General features: G+C 32.2%; 1 protein-coding gene across 2 annotated transcripts in view; it reads left to right on the top strand.

Annotated features, from left to right (window-relative positions):
• The window catches only part of COL11A1 (collagen type XI alpha 1 chain), a 207,414-nt gene that overhangs the window by 17,661 nt on the left and 174,128 nt on the right, over positions 1-15,625 (top strand). For both annotated transcript variants that reach the window (XM_057716879.1, XM_057717564.1), the window contains exons 2-4: positions 3,361-3,528; positions 8,473-8,686; positions 11,767-11,929. In XM_057716879.1, the coding sequence (XP_057572862.1) occupies positions 3,361-3,528; positions 8,473-8,686; positions 11,767-11,929 (545 nt within the window). The remainder of the gene's footprint in view (positions 1-3,360; positions 3,529-8,472; positions 8,687-11,766; positions 11,930-15,625) is intronic.

Here is a 15,625-nt window from a genome sequence, read left to right as displayed (position 1 = left end):
TGTGTTTTTATCACATTGTTTTCAAATTAGGAACTAACAAATGTGACAAAACCTGTGCTCTTGGAAAAGGTCATCCTGTTAAAAGATAGTTTGGAAAGAAGGAAAGTTGTGGTCAATTTTATGTATTATTTACTGATGTGCATTTGGGACCATGGCCATGGGGCTGCATCCTTTTCTTCACAGAAGAATTACAGCCTTCATAGCTGTGTTCATGTGGATCTTGGAGTCTTTACCCTATTCAGAGGTACTTTTGCTAATGGCTTTAGAGCAAGAAGATAAGATAAAATAAGCAGATAAGATGCTGTGCTTTTAGAAACAGTCTCCTTAAGAGTAATTTATACCCTGAAGCATGAACGGAGTTTAATTTAAAGCAAATATAAACATCAGGAATCAATGAACTGGCTCAAAATAATCTTAATATGTTATATTTATGTTGAAGTTACTTTTCACGGTTTTTTTAATTTATGGGCTATAGCAATGAAGGTGACGAAGTGCAATGAAGCTAGATTTGATTTTACACAGACTTTACACAGTATCCATAGTTTGCTTTCTGGTTCTCAGTTCCTTCATCTGCATAGTGGAAATAAGAAACACATGGCCTGCAAAGTTTGTGAGGGTTAATGTTAGGAAAAACTTAGCCCAGTGACTGTCGCATGTTAGACTCTCCGGGCATGGCAGCTAATATAGTTATTATTTTCTTAGTTTTATGATAGGAGAAAAGAAGAATGTAAAAGTAGCTATTCTGTTGGCCTAAAAAACTTGGCCATTGAATGCAGGACTCCTGCAAAAAGTGTTCTTGAATGTTGTTATTGTTCTTTTAAATATTCCAAGGCTAAATTAAAGACGATCATTTTTGATAGGGTTAATCATCCCTTTAATATGTCTGATTTCCATAAAAAAAGATTGTTTTTCTTTTTAATAATTTGAAAAGATGTGTAGTCTACTGGATAATGTGCTGATTTTCATTCAGAAGCTTGATGAAATAGGTGGACAGTCATTATTAAAGGAAAGTACATTTGTCATAAGGTAAAAGGCAAATTATGCAAAGCTTCATTCATATATGTTTGTACGTATAGACGTTAATACCCCTAAAATTTAACTAACTAAGGAAATGACCAGATGCACATTTCTCACACACTCCTTCAATCATCCATTCATATATTCTATAACTGACTCTACTTATTATAAAAAAGTATTAATTGAAATTGTAATTTTCAAAGAACACCATTCTGTTGCAGGTCACTCTCTACTTTGTGGAGTGTGATAAATCACGGTGATGGTATTTCCTGATTTTAGAATTAGTCCCATTTCATTCTAAGTCCTCCCAGAAATAGTGTACTTATAAAACCCAACATATGTTGAAATTCGATGGCAATTCCATTTTATTTTACTAATAACTGAAACTTTTGAAATCAATAATATTGGTCTCACTTTTAGCCAGAAATGATCTCTTTTTCTTCTGAACAAAAGAGTACTGTGTGCATCTCTATAAAACTGTAGATACTGCCTCCTACATAATTATTGGGGCATATATAGTGCCTCCTTAATTAGAATCTAAATACTTGCAGGCAGGACTATGTCTCAGACATGCTCAGTGATACATTGGCCAACACATGACCTTCTTTAAATATTTTTATTTTTGAATAAATATAAAAAGCCAATAGAATATAAGTATACTGAATAATATGGATTCCTAATTCTGTTTTTGTAACAATGCTTACACTACATGATTCACGTTTTGACTTGCTTAGTGAATTAAGCAGATATTTAGTTGTGGACCAGGGAATTTGAGGGTCTGAAAAATCATTTGTCCTTTTATATCTGGTTTATTTCATGTAGCATAATGTTTCGAAGGTTCCATGTGGTAGCATGTATCAGAACCTCATTCCCTTTTTAGTTGAATCATATTCTGTTGTGCGTATATATCACCTTTTGTTAATCTGTTCACATATTGATAGGAAAGTGGGTTGTTTTCACCTTTTGGCTATTGTGAATAATGTTGCAATGATCATTCACATACAGATGTTTAGGTCCTGACTTTCAATTCACTTAAGTACGAGTATGTACCTAGGAGTGGCATTGCTTTCTCATATGATACTTCTGTGTTTAGCATTTTGAGGGATATTATCTGACTCCACTTGTATGAAATTTCTAGAATAGGAAACTTCATAGAGATAGAGAATAGGTTATCAGTCACCAGGGCTTGGGCAGAGGAGGGGAATGGAGAGTTATTGCTTTAATGGTTAAACAGTTTCTATTTGGGTTAATGAAAAACTTTGGGAAATAGATAGTGGTAATGGTTGAATAGCATTAGGAATGTAATTATGCTACTAAATAGTACACTTTAAAATGGTTAAAATGGCAAAATTTATGTTGTATATATTTTACCACAATTTAAAAAATGAATAGTATAAGAAGTATAATATGCCAATCAGCAAATTGTGCACTTTCAATGGGTGAATTGCATGGTATGTGAATTATATTCCAATAAAGCTGTTGGAAACATCAAGTTTATCCAAAAGGATTACACTTACAAAGGGGAGGTTTATGGTTCCTAACTTATTTTATGTTGACCACTTTATAGTAGCAGGAAGTAGCTGGAATGGATTGGATATGGGAAATTTATGCTTCTGCCAACAAACAGCCCTGTTAGACACCCTAAAGCTACATAAAAAGGAAAAAAAATTACTATCTCCAGGGACTTCCAATCTAAATCATAAGGCATGAAGCAGTGTCCATGAACTTACTCTGGCAAATTTAGAGGGTTAAAATCAGCAAATTATGCCTAGACACAGACATTCATGCACACTTACACAAGTACACACATATAAGATATATACATACACACATATATACTCAATATACTTTGTAAATAACAAACATAGGAAAGCACTCAAAACAAGGGTATTTTATTTTGTTACCTACTCTTTTAAACGTCTTTTAACTTAACTTTGGGCATACGATATGGCTTAGTAACTGCACACTTTACAATATTTATATATTATATTCATTGTAAATTTGAATCTTCAAAATCACCTTTGGTTAGGCTATGAAGGGTTAAATAATAAATCTATTAGAAATTAATGGGATATATACAGATGTTGGTTTTTTCAACATCTGTTTTGCTTCTCTGTAATTTGATTTCTGATTGAGATATTTTGTGTTTGAGAATGTCAGAGTTTATATTTTTCCTGCTGCTCCACTCCTCAGCCCACCACCTAAATGTTAGGGAACTGTGGCAAGTGATGAGTAGATTTGAGAAGTAGGACTACAAACTATTTCCTCTGTTTAAAAAACACTCATTTCTGTATTAGGTTATCTGTTCAATTACATTTTCCTATTTTTAACTTATTTTTTCAGCCACTCCAGTTGATGTACTAAAAGCTCTAGATTTTCACAATTCTCCAGAGGGAATATCAAAAACAACGGGCTTTTGCACAAACAGAAAGAATTCAAAAGGTTCGGATACTGCTTACAGAGTTTCAAAGCAAGCGCAACTCAGTGCCCCAACAAAACAGTTATTTTCAGGTACGTTCTCTTTATTACTATGACTACTGCTGCTTTGCTGATTGTTCTTATTCCTTTTTATCATGCTTATTAATGCACAGTTATCGAGGGGGTTTTTCGTAATGATTTGAAAAGTACTTGGTGAATTTTTTTTTTCTGTCCGTGAAAGCACTAAATGACCTAATGGTACTAGTTACCTAGAAATCATGATAATGTAGGGGAAGGGAGTTGAGTAGTGAAATGACAATTTCTGAGTATCACATTTTCTAAGCAGGTAACTTGTTATGAGTATTTGCCTGATATTGGATACACATCGACTATTTTTTCTTACAACTTCACTAAGTTGAGTGGCCTTGTTCCCATTTAACAGAAGAAGATATTCAGTTTCACTGAGACTCTTTGATTTGTCCAAATTACAGGAGGCCAATATTTAATATAGGGTTTGTCTGTTGCCAAGGCCAATATTGTCTGTATTATCAAGTATTCCTTTTTGGTGTTTGGGATATTTTCAGAAACAATTTATCATTTAAATTCTTCATATTATCCTCTACTGTCTTCACCTGAAGGAATTTGAGTTCCCTATTTTCACATAAAACTCTTTTCTAGCGATAGAAAGATTATAAATCAAGGGGCTAAAAATTTACAAAACAGGATAACCTATTTTTCAGGAAAGAACATTTTAAAGTATTTTTGAAAATACATTTACTTTGCTAAATCATTGGTTCTTCAAAAGTATTTCCTGTTTTGCAATAATTTGTGGTGGACAAAAGTAACAAACTGCAAATATAGGGATACACACAATGTACATTTTTTCTCACTTAAAATAAAATTAAAATTAAAAAAATAAATTAAATTAAAATAGTTATTAAATACATGAAATATTTTTCAAATCAAATGTGAAAGTGTTAAATAGTAAAAATTAAGCAGCTTTTCTGTTTATTTGCACTCTAATGCAGAAATAGGAAAAGGATGGGAATTTTCAAGAGAGAAAAATTAGAAATACTCAAGAAGTTAGTTTATAATTTTTTATATTTGGCTTACCATCTCAGGATCAGTTTTTCTGCCCTCCAGTGTGGTAGTTATTTTGATTGATTATTTCTGTTGTTTTATTCTTGGAAAAAGAACACAGTGTATTCCTCTAGGATGTCAGTTAACAGAATATATCAGCATTTTTCCCTCTTCTCAAAACTTTGTGTCTTAAGCATGTGTTTCCAATAATGAGTAGTTCAGATAGGAAGAGATATCTATGGTAGAGACCTCAATTTTATCCCATACAAGTGATTATAGGCTTATTTTTCTGGAGGATAGAGCTCCTTATCAAATAATATAAAAGGGCATTTAATAAAAATTACCAATGACATATTCACTATTAAAAAAATCTGAACAGTGAATATGTGAATAGTATTCTTTATAAAAAAAAGTAAAAAAGATCTTTGAAATTTTATTTGGAATATGTTTTCTTTCATTATGAAAACACAAAATAGCAGCTTCTTTCCTAGTGAGTAAAGTAAGCAGTAGTATCGGAAACTTCAACATTGGGGTAGGGGTAAGTGTTTTCAGATTGTCATTGTAATACTCTGTAGAATTAAGGTATATGTCCCCCAAACTCCCAATTTGAGACCTTGAATTTATTATATCTGAGAACTCTGTGCCTGTGAACTGAATAGAAACTATAATTTGCAAATTCTATCTGGCTTCTTTAGAACACCTGCTATAGGACAGATGCTATGTAAGAAACTTTGTATACATTGATCTTAATGTTCATAACCATCTGGAAAGGGGAATATTTAAATCCAAGTTATGGATTAGGAGTTAGAAAACTGAAGTATTTGAATATAATCAAAGAACCTGTGGATGATATGAAGCTGAGAGATAGTTTGGGACCTGTGGGTGATGTGAAGCTGAGACATAGTTTGGGACCTGTGGGTGATGTGAAGTGGAGAGACAGTTTGTGGGGTTTTTTTTAACACTAAATTAGACTTTTCCCACTAGGCAAAATGACCTTCACTCCTCATTTTAAAGACCCTACCCACCACTAAGCTACATCAGAAAGAGATTTTATTTAAAGGGAGACATATTCTGCATGGAAATATTTTGACTCCAAGTTAAAAGTTAAAATCAAATAATAAAGTTATTGTGCTTTTTTCATCTCAAATGTGTTCATGGATGCAATATCTATTGATGTTAAAAGCCCATTTTACGAATCAGTGTTGAATCTGATATACTCAGAGTGAATTATGATTTTTATTACATATATAGAATTTATTTAAACACACTTATTACAGGTAGTAATGGCATTTTTTTTCTTTAACAGCAATCATTTAACAGCAAGGATGCTTTATTCTTAGTTTGTATTGATACATTTCAAAACATATTATTTAAGCTGCAAAATTCCACATTTTATCTGCATCATATGTACTGATCACTAGTATTTTGTTTTATTTTTAAAAAATATTTATTTATTTATTCACTTAGTTGCAGCTTGTGGGTTCCTTAGCTGCAGCTTGTCAGCTCCTTAGTTGCGCCAAGCAGCCTCCTTAGTTGTGGCATGCAAACTCTTAGTTGCAGCATGCATGTGGGATCTATTTCCTTGACCAGGGATTGAACCTGGACCCCCTGCACTGGGAGCATGGAGTCTTAAGCACTGTGCCACAAGGGAAGTCCCTGATCACTACTACTTTAGATAAAATTTCACATCTTAGGTGGTTGAATCTGTGTTGTTGAACTTATAGTGAATTCTCTAATAAATTTGGTTGATTATGAATAACTTTGATTAGCATCTTATAGGGAGGAATCTAAGGTAGATGTCTAGATTATACTATGAACATTTTGACATCATCATGATTTTTTAGACAACTGAATTTTCTTTTTTAAAGGCCATGGCTTAAAGATTATCATTGAAATCTTATTTCTTAATTTTAAATTGGAAATACTTCCATAATTGAAAGACTGTACTCATTAGTGTAGTTAGAAGTTGACAATTTTCAAAAGTTGTGTTATATAAATTGGATGATTAATTAAAATGTGTTACAACTTATTTAGTCCCATGTGAATATACTATTTCCTGAAATTCCTCTTTTTCTAAATGTCCCTATGTAGACCTTATTTCATAATGTGTTTGCAAAAAAGAAAAAAAATTGTTTTCTCCAGCTTATAATATTTTAACATCTCTTTTTCAATGTATGAGATATTTGAAAATTGAGCTATTTAGGGAAAGAAGTCCTGTAATTCTCAACATATTGAGCTACTCATTTGAAGAAAAAATTTATTTGTTATGGTGCTTCCTCAATAATAGGCTGAATTACCTAGATTTTTATTTGTAGTGTAAGCAGCTAAAAGGTGTTTTTGTTAATTGATGTATCTTGTTACCTTTCCATTTTATATACATGATTATTTTTTTCTATTGATTTTCATAAATATAAAATTGGGTATCTCTGTGACACAAATCAAATCCAACAAAACTCTTTCTCTCTCTCTCATATATTTTGCCATAAAATCAAGGCTTTTATGGTCTATTTGTGACATAGTGAAGTTGTATTGGTAAATTATTTTAAAAATTAAAATTGAAAATTTTAAATAAACACTTTTTAGTTTGGAGATATCTATCTAGATTCTAGATAGATAGATTACAACCAAATAGTTAACATTAATTGACTGCTTTCTTTGTGACAGATTCTTATTTACTTTCTACAATACTTTAAATAATTTCCATTTCATAAGACATCTTTCCATTATGTTATTTTAAGTGTCGGCATAGAGTTCCACTATATAAATGTTTTGTGTTTTATTTAACCAGTCCCAAACATTGCAGGCTATTTTAACATTTTATGATAATAAATAATGTTCTGATGAATTGACTTAACATAATATCTTTACATACAAGCATCCCTCTCACCTCTATAAATTCTTAGAAGTAAAATTGGTAGTCTCCTATAGTCTTTTGAATTTGAATCCATGTCAGTCATATTCATACTGTTTTTATTATTTTACACTACAATGCATGATAGAATATGAAATGAATGGACTAAATATGGAATCTCTTGGTTTTGGCCCAGATATCACTGATTACACATGCACATGTATACCAATTTTGCATATGGAAAACTTTTTAATTTAAATAATCTCATCCTTCAAATAGCAATGCCTGCTTTACTTATGTCCCAAAGTAGTAAAAGAATTAAATAAAATATATATGTAAAACTAGCTTTGAAATATAGAACCTACAATTTTATATGCAGTGTTTTTATAAAGAAAATATATAATAGTCATTGCTTAACTATCTGAGATATACTTGTGGTAACCATTTAATTTATATATTTATTTAATAAATGCTTACTAAGAACTTATGTAGATCTGGCTCCATGCTGGATATTTGGGATATGATGATGAGATGGAAAAGAAAAAAAAAATCTGCTATCTTGAATTTAGAATCAAAGTAACCAAGTCTCTAAGAGACTTGACATAAGCTTTTCATTGGTGAAACTTCATTGTGTGATAGGAAAAACTGCTCCGAAACTACTTAGCTTTTGAAGAGATGACTAAAAGAGTACCTCCATATGTTGTGTCCTTACAATGCTTCTTTAAAGAAAGGATAGATGGCCATAGATTAGACAAGGGCAGAAAATACAAATCTTACACCAGAATTTCTACTTAAGTATTTTAAAAGTGCTTATTGTGTGTTTGATATTGAACTGGCATCATGATCTTGTTTCCTAACTATGAATTCAATTTTATATAATCCTTGTGCTGTAAATGAATGGTGGTAAAGTTTAAATACAGCTTCAACAATTATTACAGACAAAGATGAGTAGAATCCCCTCCCCACTGGTTTTTAAATCTGTGTTGTTATTACTGTTTGAATTTTGGTTACTTGTTAAGACCACTTAGTAAGCTCAAAAATAATGGGATGATCCAGGAATAATTTGGAAATTTGGAATTTCTGACTCTTTGGCATTCTCTTCTCAGCAGGAGCTTTTCCAGAAGATTTTTCAATATTATTTACAGTAAAACCCAAGAAAGGAATTCAGTCTTTTCTTTTATCTATATATGATGAGCATGGTATTCAGCAAATTGGTGTTGAGGTTGGGAGGTCACCTGTTTTCCTATATGAAGACCACACTGGAAAACCAGCCCCAGAAGACTATCCCCTCTTTAGAACTGTTAACATTGCTGACGGAAAGTAAGTAACACAATAATTCAATGTTTTAGCTGTGTTGAAAGCAATTCTTTCACTTGATCATTCAACAAATATTTATAAAGTGTGATGTAGTTTTTCTAGGGAGTGGTGATATAGAAATGAACGAAACAATAAAATACCTAATCTTACATAGTTTACAGTCTGGGTAGATGAATAATGAATGATAAAAAACTACTAATAAATAGTTTATCAGATGGTGATAAGTGAGAGAGAAATATAGCAGTGAAGAAGATAGGGGATGATGGAAGGGAGTGCAATTTTAGGGAGTGAGGTCAGGGATAGTCTCACTAAGAAGGTGACACATGAAGGAGATGGGGTACATGCTGATAATTAAAAACATACTTTTCCAGTTGGAGGAAATGCAAATATACAACCTCTGATTTGGTCTAAGCAACATCAAGGATGCCAGTGTGGCAGGAACAGAGTTGGGATGGTGAGGATGGAGAAGCAGTGGTATGCCAAGTGGTATAACACATTGTAGGTGGTTGTAAACACTTTGGATTTTATTCTGGGTGCAATAGGAAGCCACTCTAGACTCTTTGAACAGAAGAATGACCTGATTTGACTTCCTTTACCAATCATGTTAATATTGACAATCATAAGAAGCTTTATATAACACTTGATATGTGCTATGTACTGTTCTGAACACTTTATACATAGTTAACTCATTTAATTTTTCACAACTCTGAAGAAAATAATATTTAAAACCCATTTTACAGATAAGGTAAGTGAAGCACTGGGTGTTTAAGTAACATATATTTGAAAAGTGGGAGAGGTAGGGTTTTAACTCATGTAGTCAGTCTCTCCAGTAACAACCACACTCTTCTGAAAATCATGCTGAATTCTGAACTCTGTGTTGTGAATATTGCCTATCACTTAGGGAGCAACTAAAGATAAATCAATGTTTATTAAATTTGCTCGGTATTTTATTGCTGTATTAGGCTACTAAAAAAAGATTTATCAGAAATATGACATTTGGTTATAGATGTAAGAAAGAAATAGCAGTTCAGATGGAAAAGAAAATTCACACTCAGATTATCATTGTGAGGACCATGGGAAGAAACTTCATCTCAGTGCCAGGAAAAACTGGATTTTTCACGAATAATTTACATCATTATCCTTAATAATTAATATGAAAAGTGATGATAGTTCTGTGAATGAAAATATATCAGGGTAAGGAATGTAGGGTGTGCTGTTTCAGACAGAGCAGCCCTCTTTGGCATGGTTGCATTGGACAAAGACATTTTGGAAGTGAGGGGGTTGAGCATGTGGGGATATGGAAGAAGAGCTTTCCTGGCAGAGTGAAGACCATGTGAAAGGAACAAAAAAGGCAGCAGTATGGCTGGAGTACTGGCAAACAGAAAGCAAAACCTTGGACATGAGATCAGAGAGGGCCAAGGTGAGGCAAAGTAAGGACTTCAGCTTTTACTGGCAGTACTAGATTTGTTTTTAGCAAGATAGAAACTTGGTCTGACTTATATTTTTAAATGCTCACTGGTTGCATCAGAGTGGAAGTAAGGACCAGTCAGGAGTCTAGGTGAGAGGCAAGGGTGCTTGGACAAAGCTGTGAGACTTTGAATTGTGTGTATACTGTGAATATAGAATTGATGGATTTTTCTGGTGATATGAATGCATAGTATGGGAGAAAGAGAATAATTAAGAATGACTCCAAAACTTAGGGTTAATTTAATGTTTTGAATATTATATGTGACACTATGATTATGACATATTATTATCAGAGCATAATAAATTAATTCAACAAAAATATCAGGTTTAGAGTCCTAATCAACTTTCAGCAATTGAAAGAAATCATTTTTATTTTCTGTTAATGAAAAGCACATACCAACAATAGCAGAGATGGTTTAATTTAAGACACAGGCTTCTTGGCGGAAACGTGTAAATTTTACTCTCACAGTATTAAGTGCCTCCTAATATAAATCTTTGCTCAGTTCAAACCAAGCAGATGCCTATGTAGTTGAAAGTGCTGTGGAAAGACCAAAGATTAAGTGTATATGGAAATCTACTTGGTCCTCATCAGTAGCCATGCCAAGTCACATGAAACAGACATTGTAGAAAGACTCCTGCAACTTTTTGAGTACTTTATTATATGGATCTAGTCCTAGAAACTTCTGGAATATTAATTTAGCACTTTTCATTTGGAAAAAAAAAAGAGTAGCTTGCAAAATCCAAGTGAGCTTCACTTAGTTGTTTATGTTAGCACCAGATACTGTTAATAAAACCCACCATTTTACAGTATGATTAGGGTATTTATGTTTCCAAAGGGCTGGCCATGTCTTCCCCCAAGCCTGTCATCACTGCCTTGAATTAACTGGAGCAGTAGCTTCAGAGTGAATTGAGACTCTCACTCCACACATGCATTGACTGTGCTTTCTTTCAATGTTCCCACTTCCTGCCAACCCTGGAAAGAAGGAGAGATATTGTGCCTCAGTCTTGGATCCTGCCCACAGTAGTGATCTATAACTGTCTTGAAATTAAAGTGGAAAAAGAAAACTAAAGCACTTGAAATAAATGTGAATAAAGACAGAGAAGCACATTGTGTCTTACAATTAGAACGTTCAGTTGCTCTAGATGGGGTGTTCATTCAATGAGTAGACATACCATTTTACAGTCTATCTCAGGGGATCACTCGAGCAGAATTTTTTTTTAAGTGGAATTCCATTTTGGAAGAAAGGATTTACGTACATAGAAGCTATTACTTACTCTGTATCCCACCCCTAATCTCTATCAAATACCCTCATCAGGGCATGGTGAGATTAAGCTTTTGTGATAACACAAAGCGAAGCAAAGGATGGGCACTTCCTTTTCAGCATAGACAGCCAGTCCTGCCGTGCATCTTACACTGCTGTGTCTTTTTGAGTACCTAGCACTGTTCTGGAATAATAGTAAGTAGTCACCTGTTAACTAATTGATTGATAAATTAGCCTACATTTTGTATAATTTCAGACCACTTGTATAATTTAAAATACACTGTATTTTAACGTGAATAATGGTTTGGCAACAACATCTTTGGAACTTACAAACAAATTATTTGGCTTTTTAAGGTGGCACCGGGTAGCAATCAGTGTGGAGAAGAAAACTGTGACAATGATTGTTGACTGTAAGAAGAAAACCACAAAACCACTTGACAGAAGTGAGAGAGCAATCGTTGATACCAATGGAATTACAGTTTTTGGAACAAGGATTTTGGATGAAGAAGTTTTTGAGGTAAAATAACTCAAACTTTATTTTAAGCTGAATATTATTAAATCAGATCAACTGAATTAATAACAGTAACGATCAATATCTGCTGTAAAGCAGAGTTGTAAACTCTAAAGGGTGACCTACTTCTTCCCCTGTGGGTGTAGCGGTGATGTTTTCTATTGTTCAGTAAGAGAATGAGTAGACAATGGTGACTGTAATGCCTGGGAAACTTTAACAGAGATTGGTTGATTTAAATACAGGCATGCTATACTCCTGGGAAGGGCAAATGGCTTTCCTCTTAGTACTTTGTATTATTTTCTTTGGAGAAAAGAACATATTCTTCATTTTCTTCTCTTAGAGATTAATTTAATGAAATGTGCAAGTCAGATATTTTGCCTTTCTCTGTTCTTTGTGAATGTTTCCAAGGTAAAATAGAGATACTGCAAATATGAACTGTAATTTTTAAAAATCAGTATTTTAATAATGTGAAGGTCATGGTAAAAAGCTCCTTTCCAATTATAATTTGCCAATTATGATAATCACATTCTTTCTTTTAATCCTTCAATCATTGGACCTGGTAACTCTTGCTTTAATTTTCATTTAGTCAGTTATTAACAGAACAAACAGACCTGACCCCATAAAGGGATGCACTCCTAAGATATTAGTCATTACTCTGCTGATTGTTTTTATACAGTTTCTGGATAACTCATTTTTCAGTGTAACAAAGTAAAGCTGTGTAATATATTATGGATTAATAGACAAGTTTTACATGGAAGATTTGCTATATTCTGCTGATATGTGTATATATATATACACACACAGAGATAGGTACACACACATACGCATTATATGTATTTTCAAGAAAAGCACAATATAAATTCAGAGGGTCATAGAATATTGCATCTTGTACTTAGTTATATAATCTATGGCATAATTTTAAGTATAATTAATATTTGTGACATTTCAGATTATTTGGGATTCTATTTGTTTTTGAGTTTCTGTATTTGTGTGTACCCAAGACTTTGACTCTAAACAAAATGTTTTAACACATCATATAGACTAAATTAATGACAAACTGATTCAGGCAATACATAATAATATAGTCTCAGATCTTCCAGTATCAGGCATTGATTGCACACAAATGATAGATGAGTATTTATTTATTAGATAAATGAATATTATAAATACATTTTAGTCTTACAGAATTCTATTTTAAAATTAAACTGTTCATGAACATCAGTTTCACAATCTAAACTTATTTTTGTAATATATAACACCCTATTTTCCTGGAACACAGATGAGTAATATGGAAGAAATATATCAGTGGATGGTTTCATTTCATATGTTAATCTATCGCTGTACATATTCACTGAGAACATGGAAGTTAAACAACATAAGAGTAAACTTGTTTTGTCATAAATGATTAGAATACATAAATAGGAAATATAGAAAATACACAATTTAATATTAATTAATTCTCAAAATTTATTGGCCCTGAATTATAATATTTGAGGTATGTACACATTGATTAGTTTTTTTCATACATTGAGACTTCTATATTTACCTGAACTTACTTCTAGGTGAATAGCATTTAATTTTTATTTTTCACTCCTCCCCTCCAACACACGTACAAAACCAGGCTAGACTCCACCTTCTTTCCCATAATACTACACTCATGCTAACTGGGGTCCAGTTTAGAGGTTTTAAAAAGTAGTTACAGACTATTACAGTAAGTTCTTTTTTCAAAATACATAATTGAACCTGGTGTTACATATTAAGAAATATGTAATAAATATCTGTTTTTCATAGACTGATTATAGTATCAACAACCAAAACACATAAAAATGATTTACCTAAAATATTTCCATATGTTTTCAACCATTGCTAACCCAGATACCTCTAGCCAAGAGGCATTTAGTAAATTACCAAAGACAGAGATAATGGAAGCAAAGATTATTGTATTTTCTTTGATTAATTCTTAACTTTCTAATACATAAACCATATTCTAAATCTTGAAGTAACTTCAGCTGTTTATTTGGAAAATAACTATTAAACCACTAGAAAAATAATCTTTTTAAAGGACTCATTAACGAAACCTTTAGTGAGTATGACAGTGGGTAGCAAAAATAAGTTAGTTAAGCTACTTTGCATCTTGGAGTTTCATGAAACCCTCTGGAAATGTAAACATAACATTTACTTAATATGAAGTGCAGTTAGTTTTGAAAAAGCAAATGCAGAAACTTCACTTTTAGGTTTGTCTTGTACTATCTTTGACCAATTAAATAAGGAAACTATTTTTACCTAATAAAATCTTGAGAAGGCTTTAGAGTAAGAATCTTTGAATTGGATGAAATTTTGTATTTATCTAATTCACATCTCAGAACAGTCATATATAAATTCAGGTCTTACATTCTAAGTTATATTATTGTATGGCTATATAAAATTTTAAAAACAATATAGTCTTCTCCACTTGATAAAATGCTATGAAGAAAGTAAATGATTCAAACACACAGATTTTTGAATTAGAGTAAAATATTCTGACTCCTTTTGTGAAATTAGTTCATCTTATCTGAATATGTTTTTAATGTATCTTTCCCTAAAATTTACTCAAATATTTTTCCTTTCAATTTGGTTTACGTTATGGTACCTATCTAGATTTTTGAAATCTTTGCAACTAAATGTGTAGAAATCGAACTAAAAATGGCAGGAGATAGGATTGGTATCATGCTTGCATTATTTTAGTGTGATAAAGAGTCGTAATGATGATGATGATATAAAAGCATCAGTGATTCATTAATCTGAAAGCTGGAAATACTACTTCTTTGAAAACAGTATTATTCCACTTTAGATGAAAATTTGTTTAGTGTATATAATTTTGTCTATACATGACTCCACATTTATGCAATGGTACTACTAATGGCAAAAAATGTTAAAAATGGCCATATTTGAATTGCAACTTGAAGAGTTTTAAGAATTCAGCAGTAAACAGATGAAAGCAAAACTGAAAATATTTCCTAAAGTATGACAAAAATATTTTATGTGAAAATGCCAAAATGAATATATAGACCCATAATTCAGATTATGCAATTTCAGCATAACAGAGTGAATCTAAGAACTGATTCTGGGATGAGAAAAATCTGATATTGAATCCCAATACCTAACCTAATCATGTTTCTCTGTGCAATAACTTTTTGTAAGTTTTAATTTCTCAGTCTTCAAATGGGAATAGTAATAAAATCTCTCTCTTAAGTATTTATAAAAAACTCAAATTTATGTATGTAAAGTGCTTAAAATACTAGTATTAATTTTATTTATATATGTGGTTATAGGTTATGTGTTAATTTACCTGTGCACTAATATGTAGTTTTCTTCATTATTATAACTTTTTTATCATCTTACAATTCTGACATTTTAAGTATTCTTATACATTTTGATATGAGTGAGCAACAGTGACTGATAATATCAGTCAAAAGTTCTTAGTGGTCTCTTTGACTTGTAAGTGAAGTGCTTCTTTCTGGGCTACTGCTCATTTACCAGGTACCTTGTGGGAATTAAATTTCCCCTCTCTAGACAGAGGTAGCACCTGGATATGGACCTTAATGAGCACAACATGGTCTGAGGAGATGAATATTTTTATGCAGGCACAAAATATCCCACCAACCCTAGCTGACAGCCTTGATTTGTTCTAGTTTAATAATACACTTCAAAAATGTGAAGAAA

The sequence above is a fragment of the Hippopotamus amphibius genome, chromosome 1, assembly GCF_030028045.1.
Source record: "Hippopotamus amphibius kiboko isolate mHipAmp2 chromosome 1, mHipAmp2.hap2, whole genome shotgun sequence".
Classification (NCBI taxonomy): domain Eukaryota; kingdom Metazoa; phylum Chordata; class Mammalia; order Artiodactyla; family Hippopotamidae; genus Hippopotamus; species Hippopotamus amphibius.
Note: the sequence above shows the minus strand (reverse complement) of the source record. Positions and strands in the feature narration are given on the sequence as shown.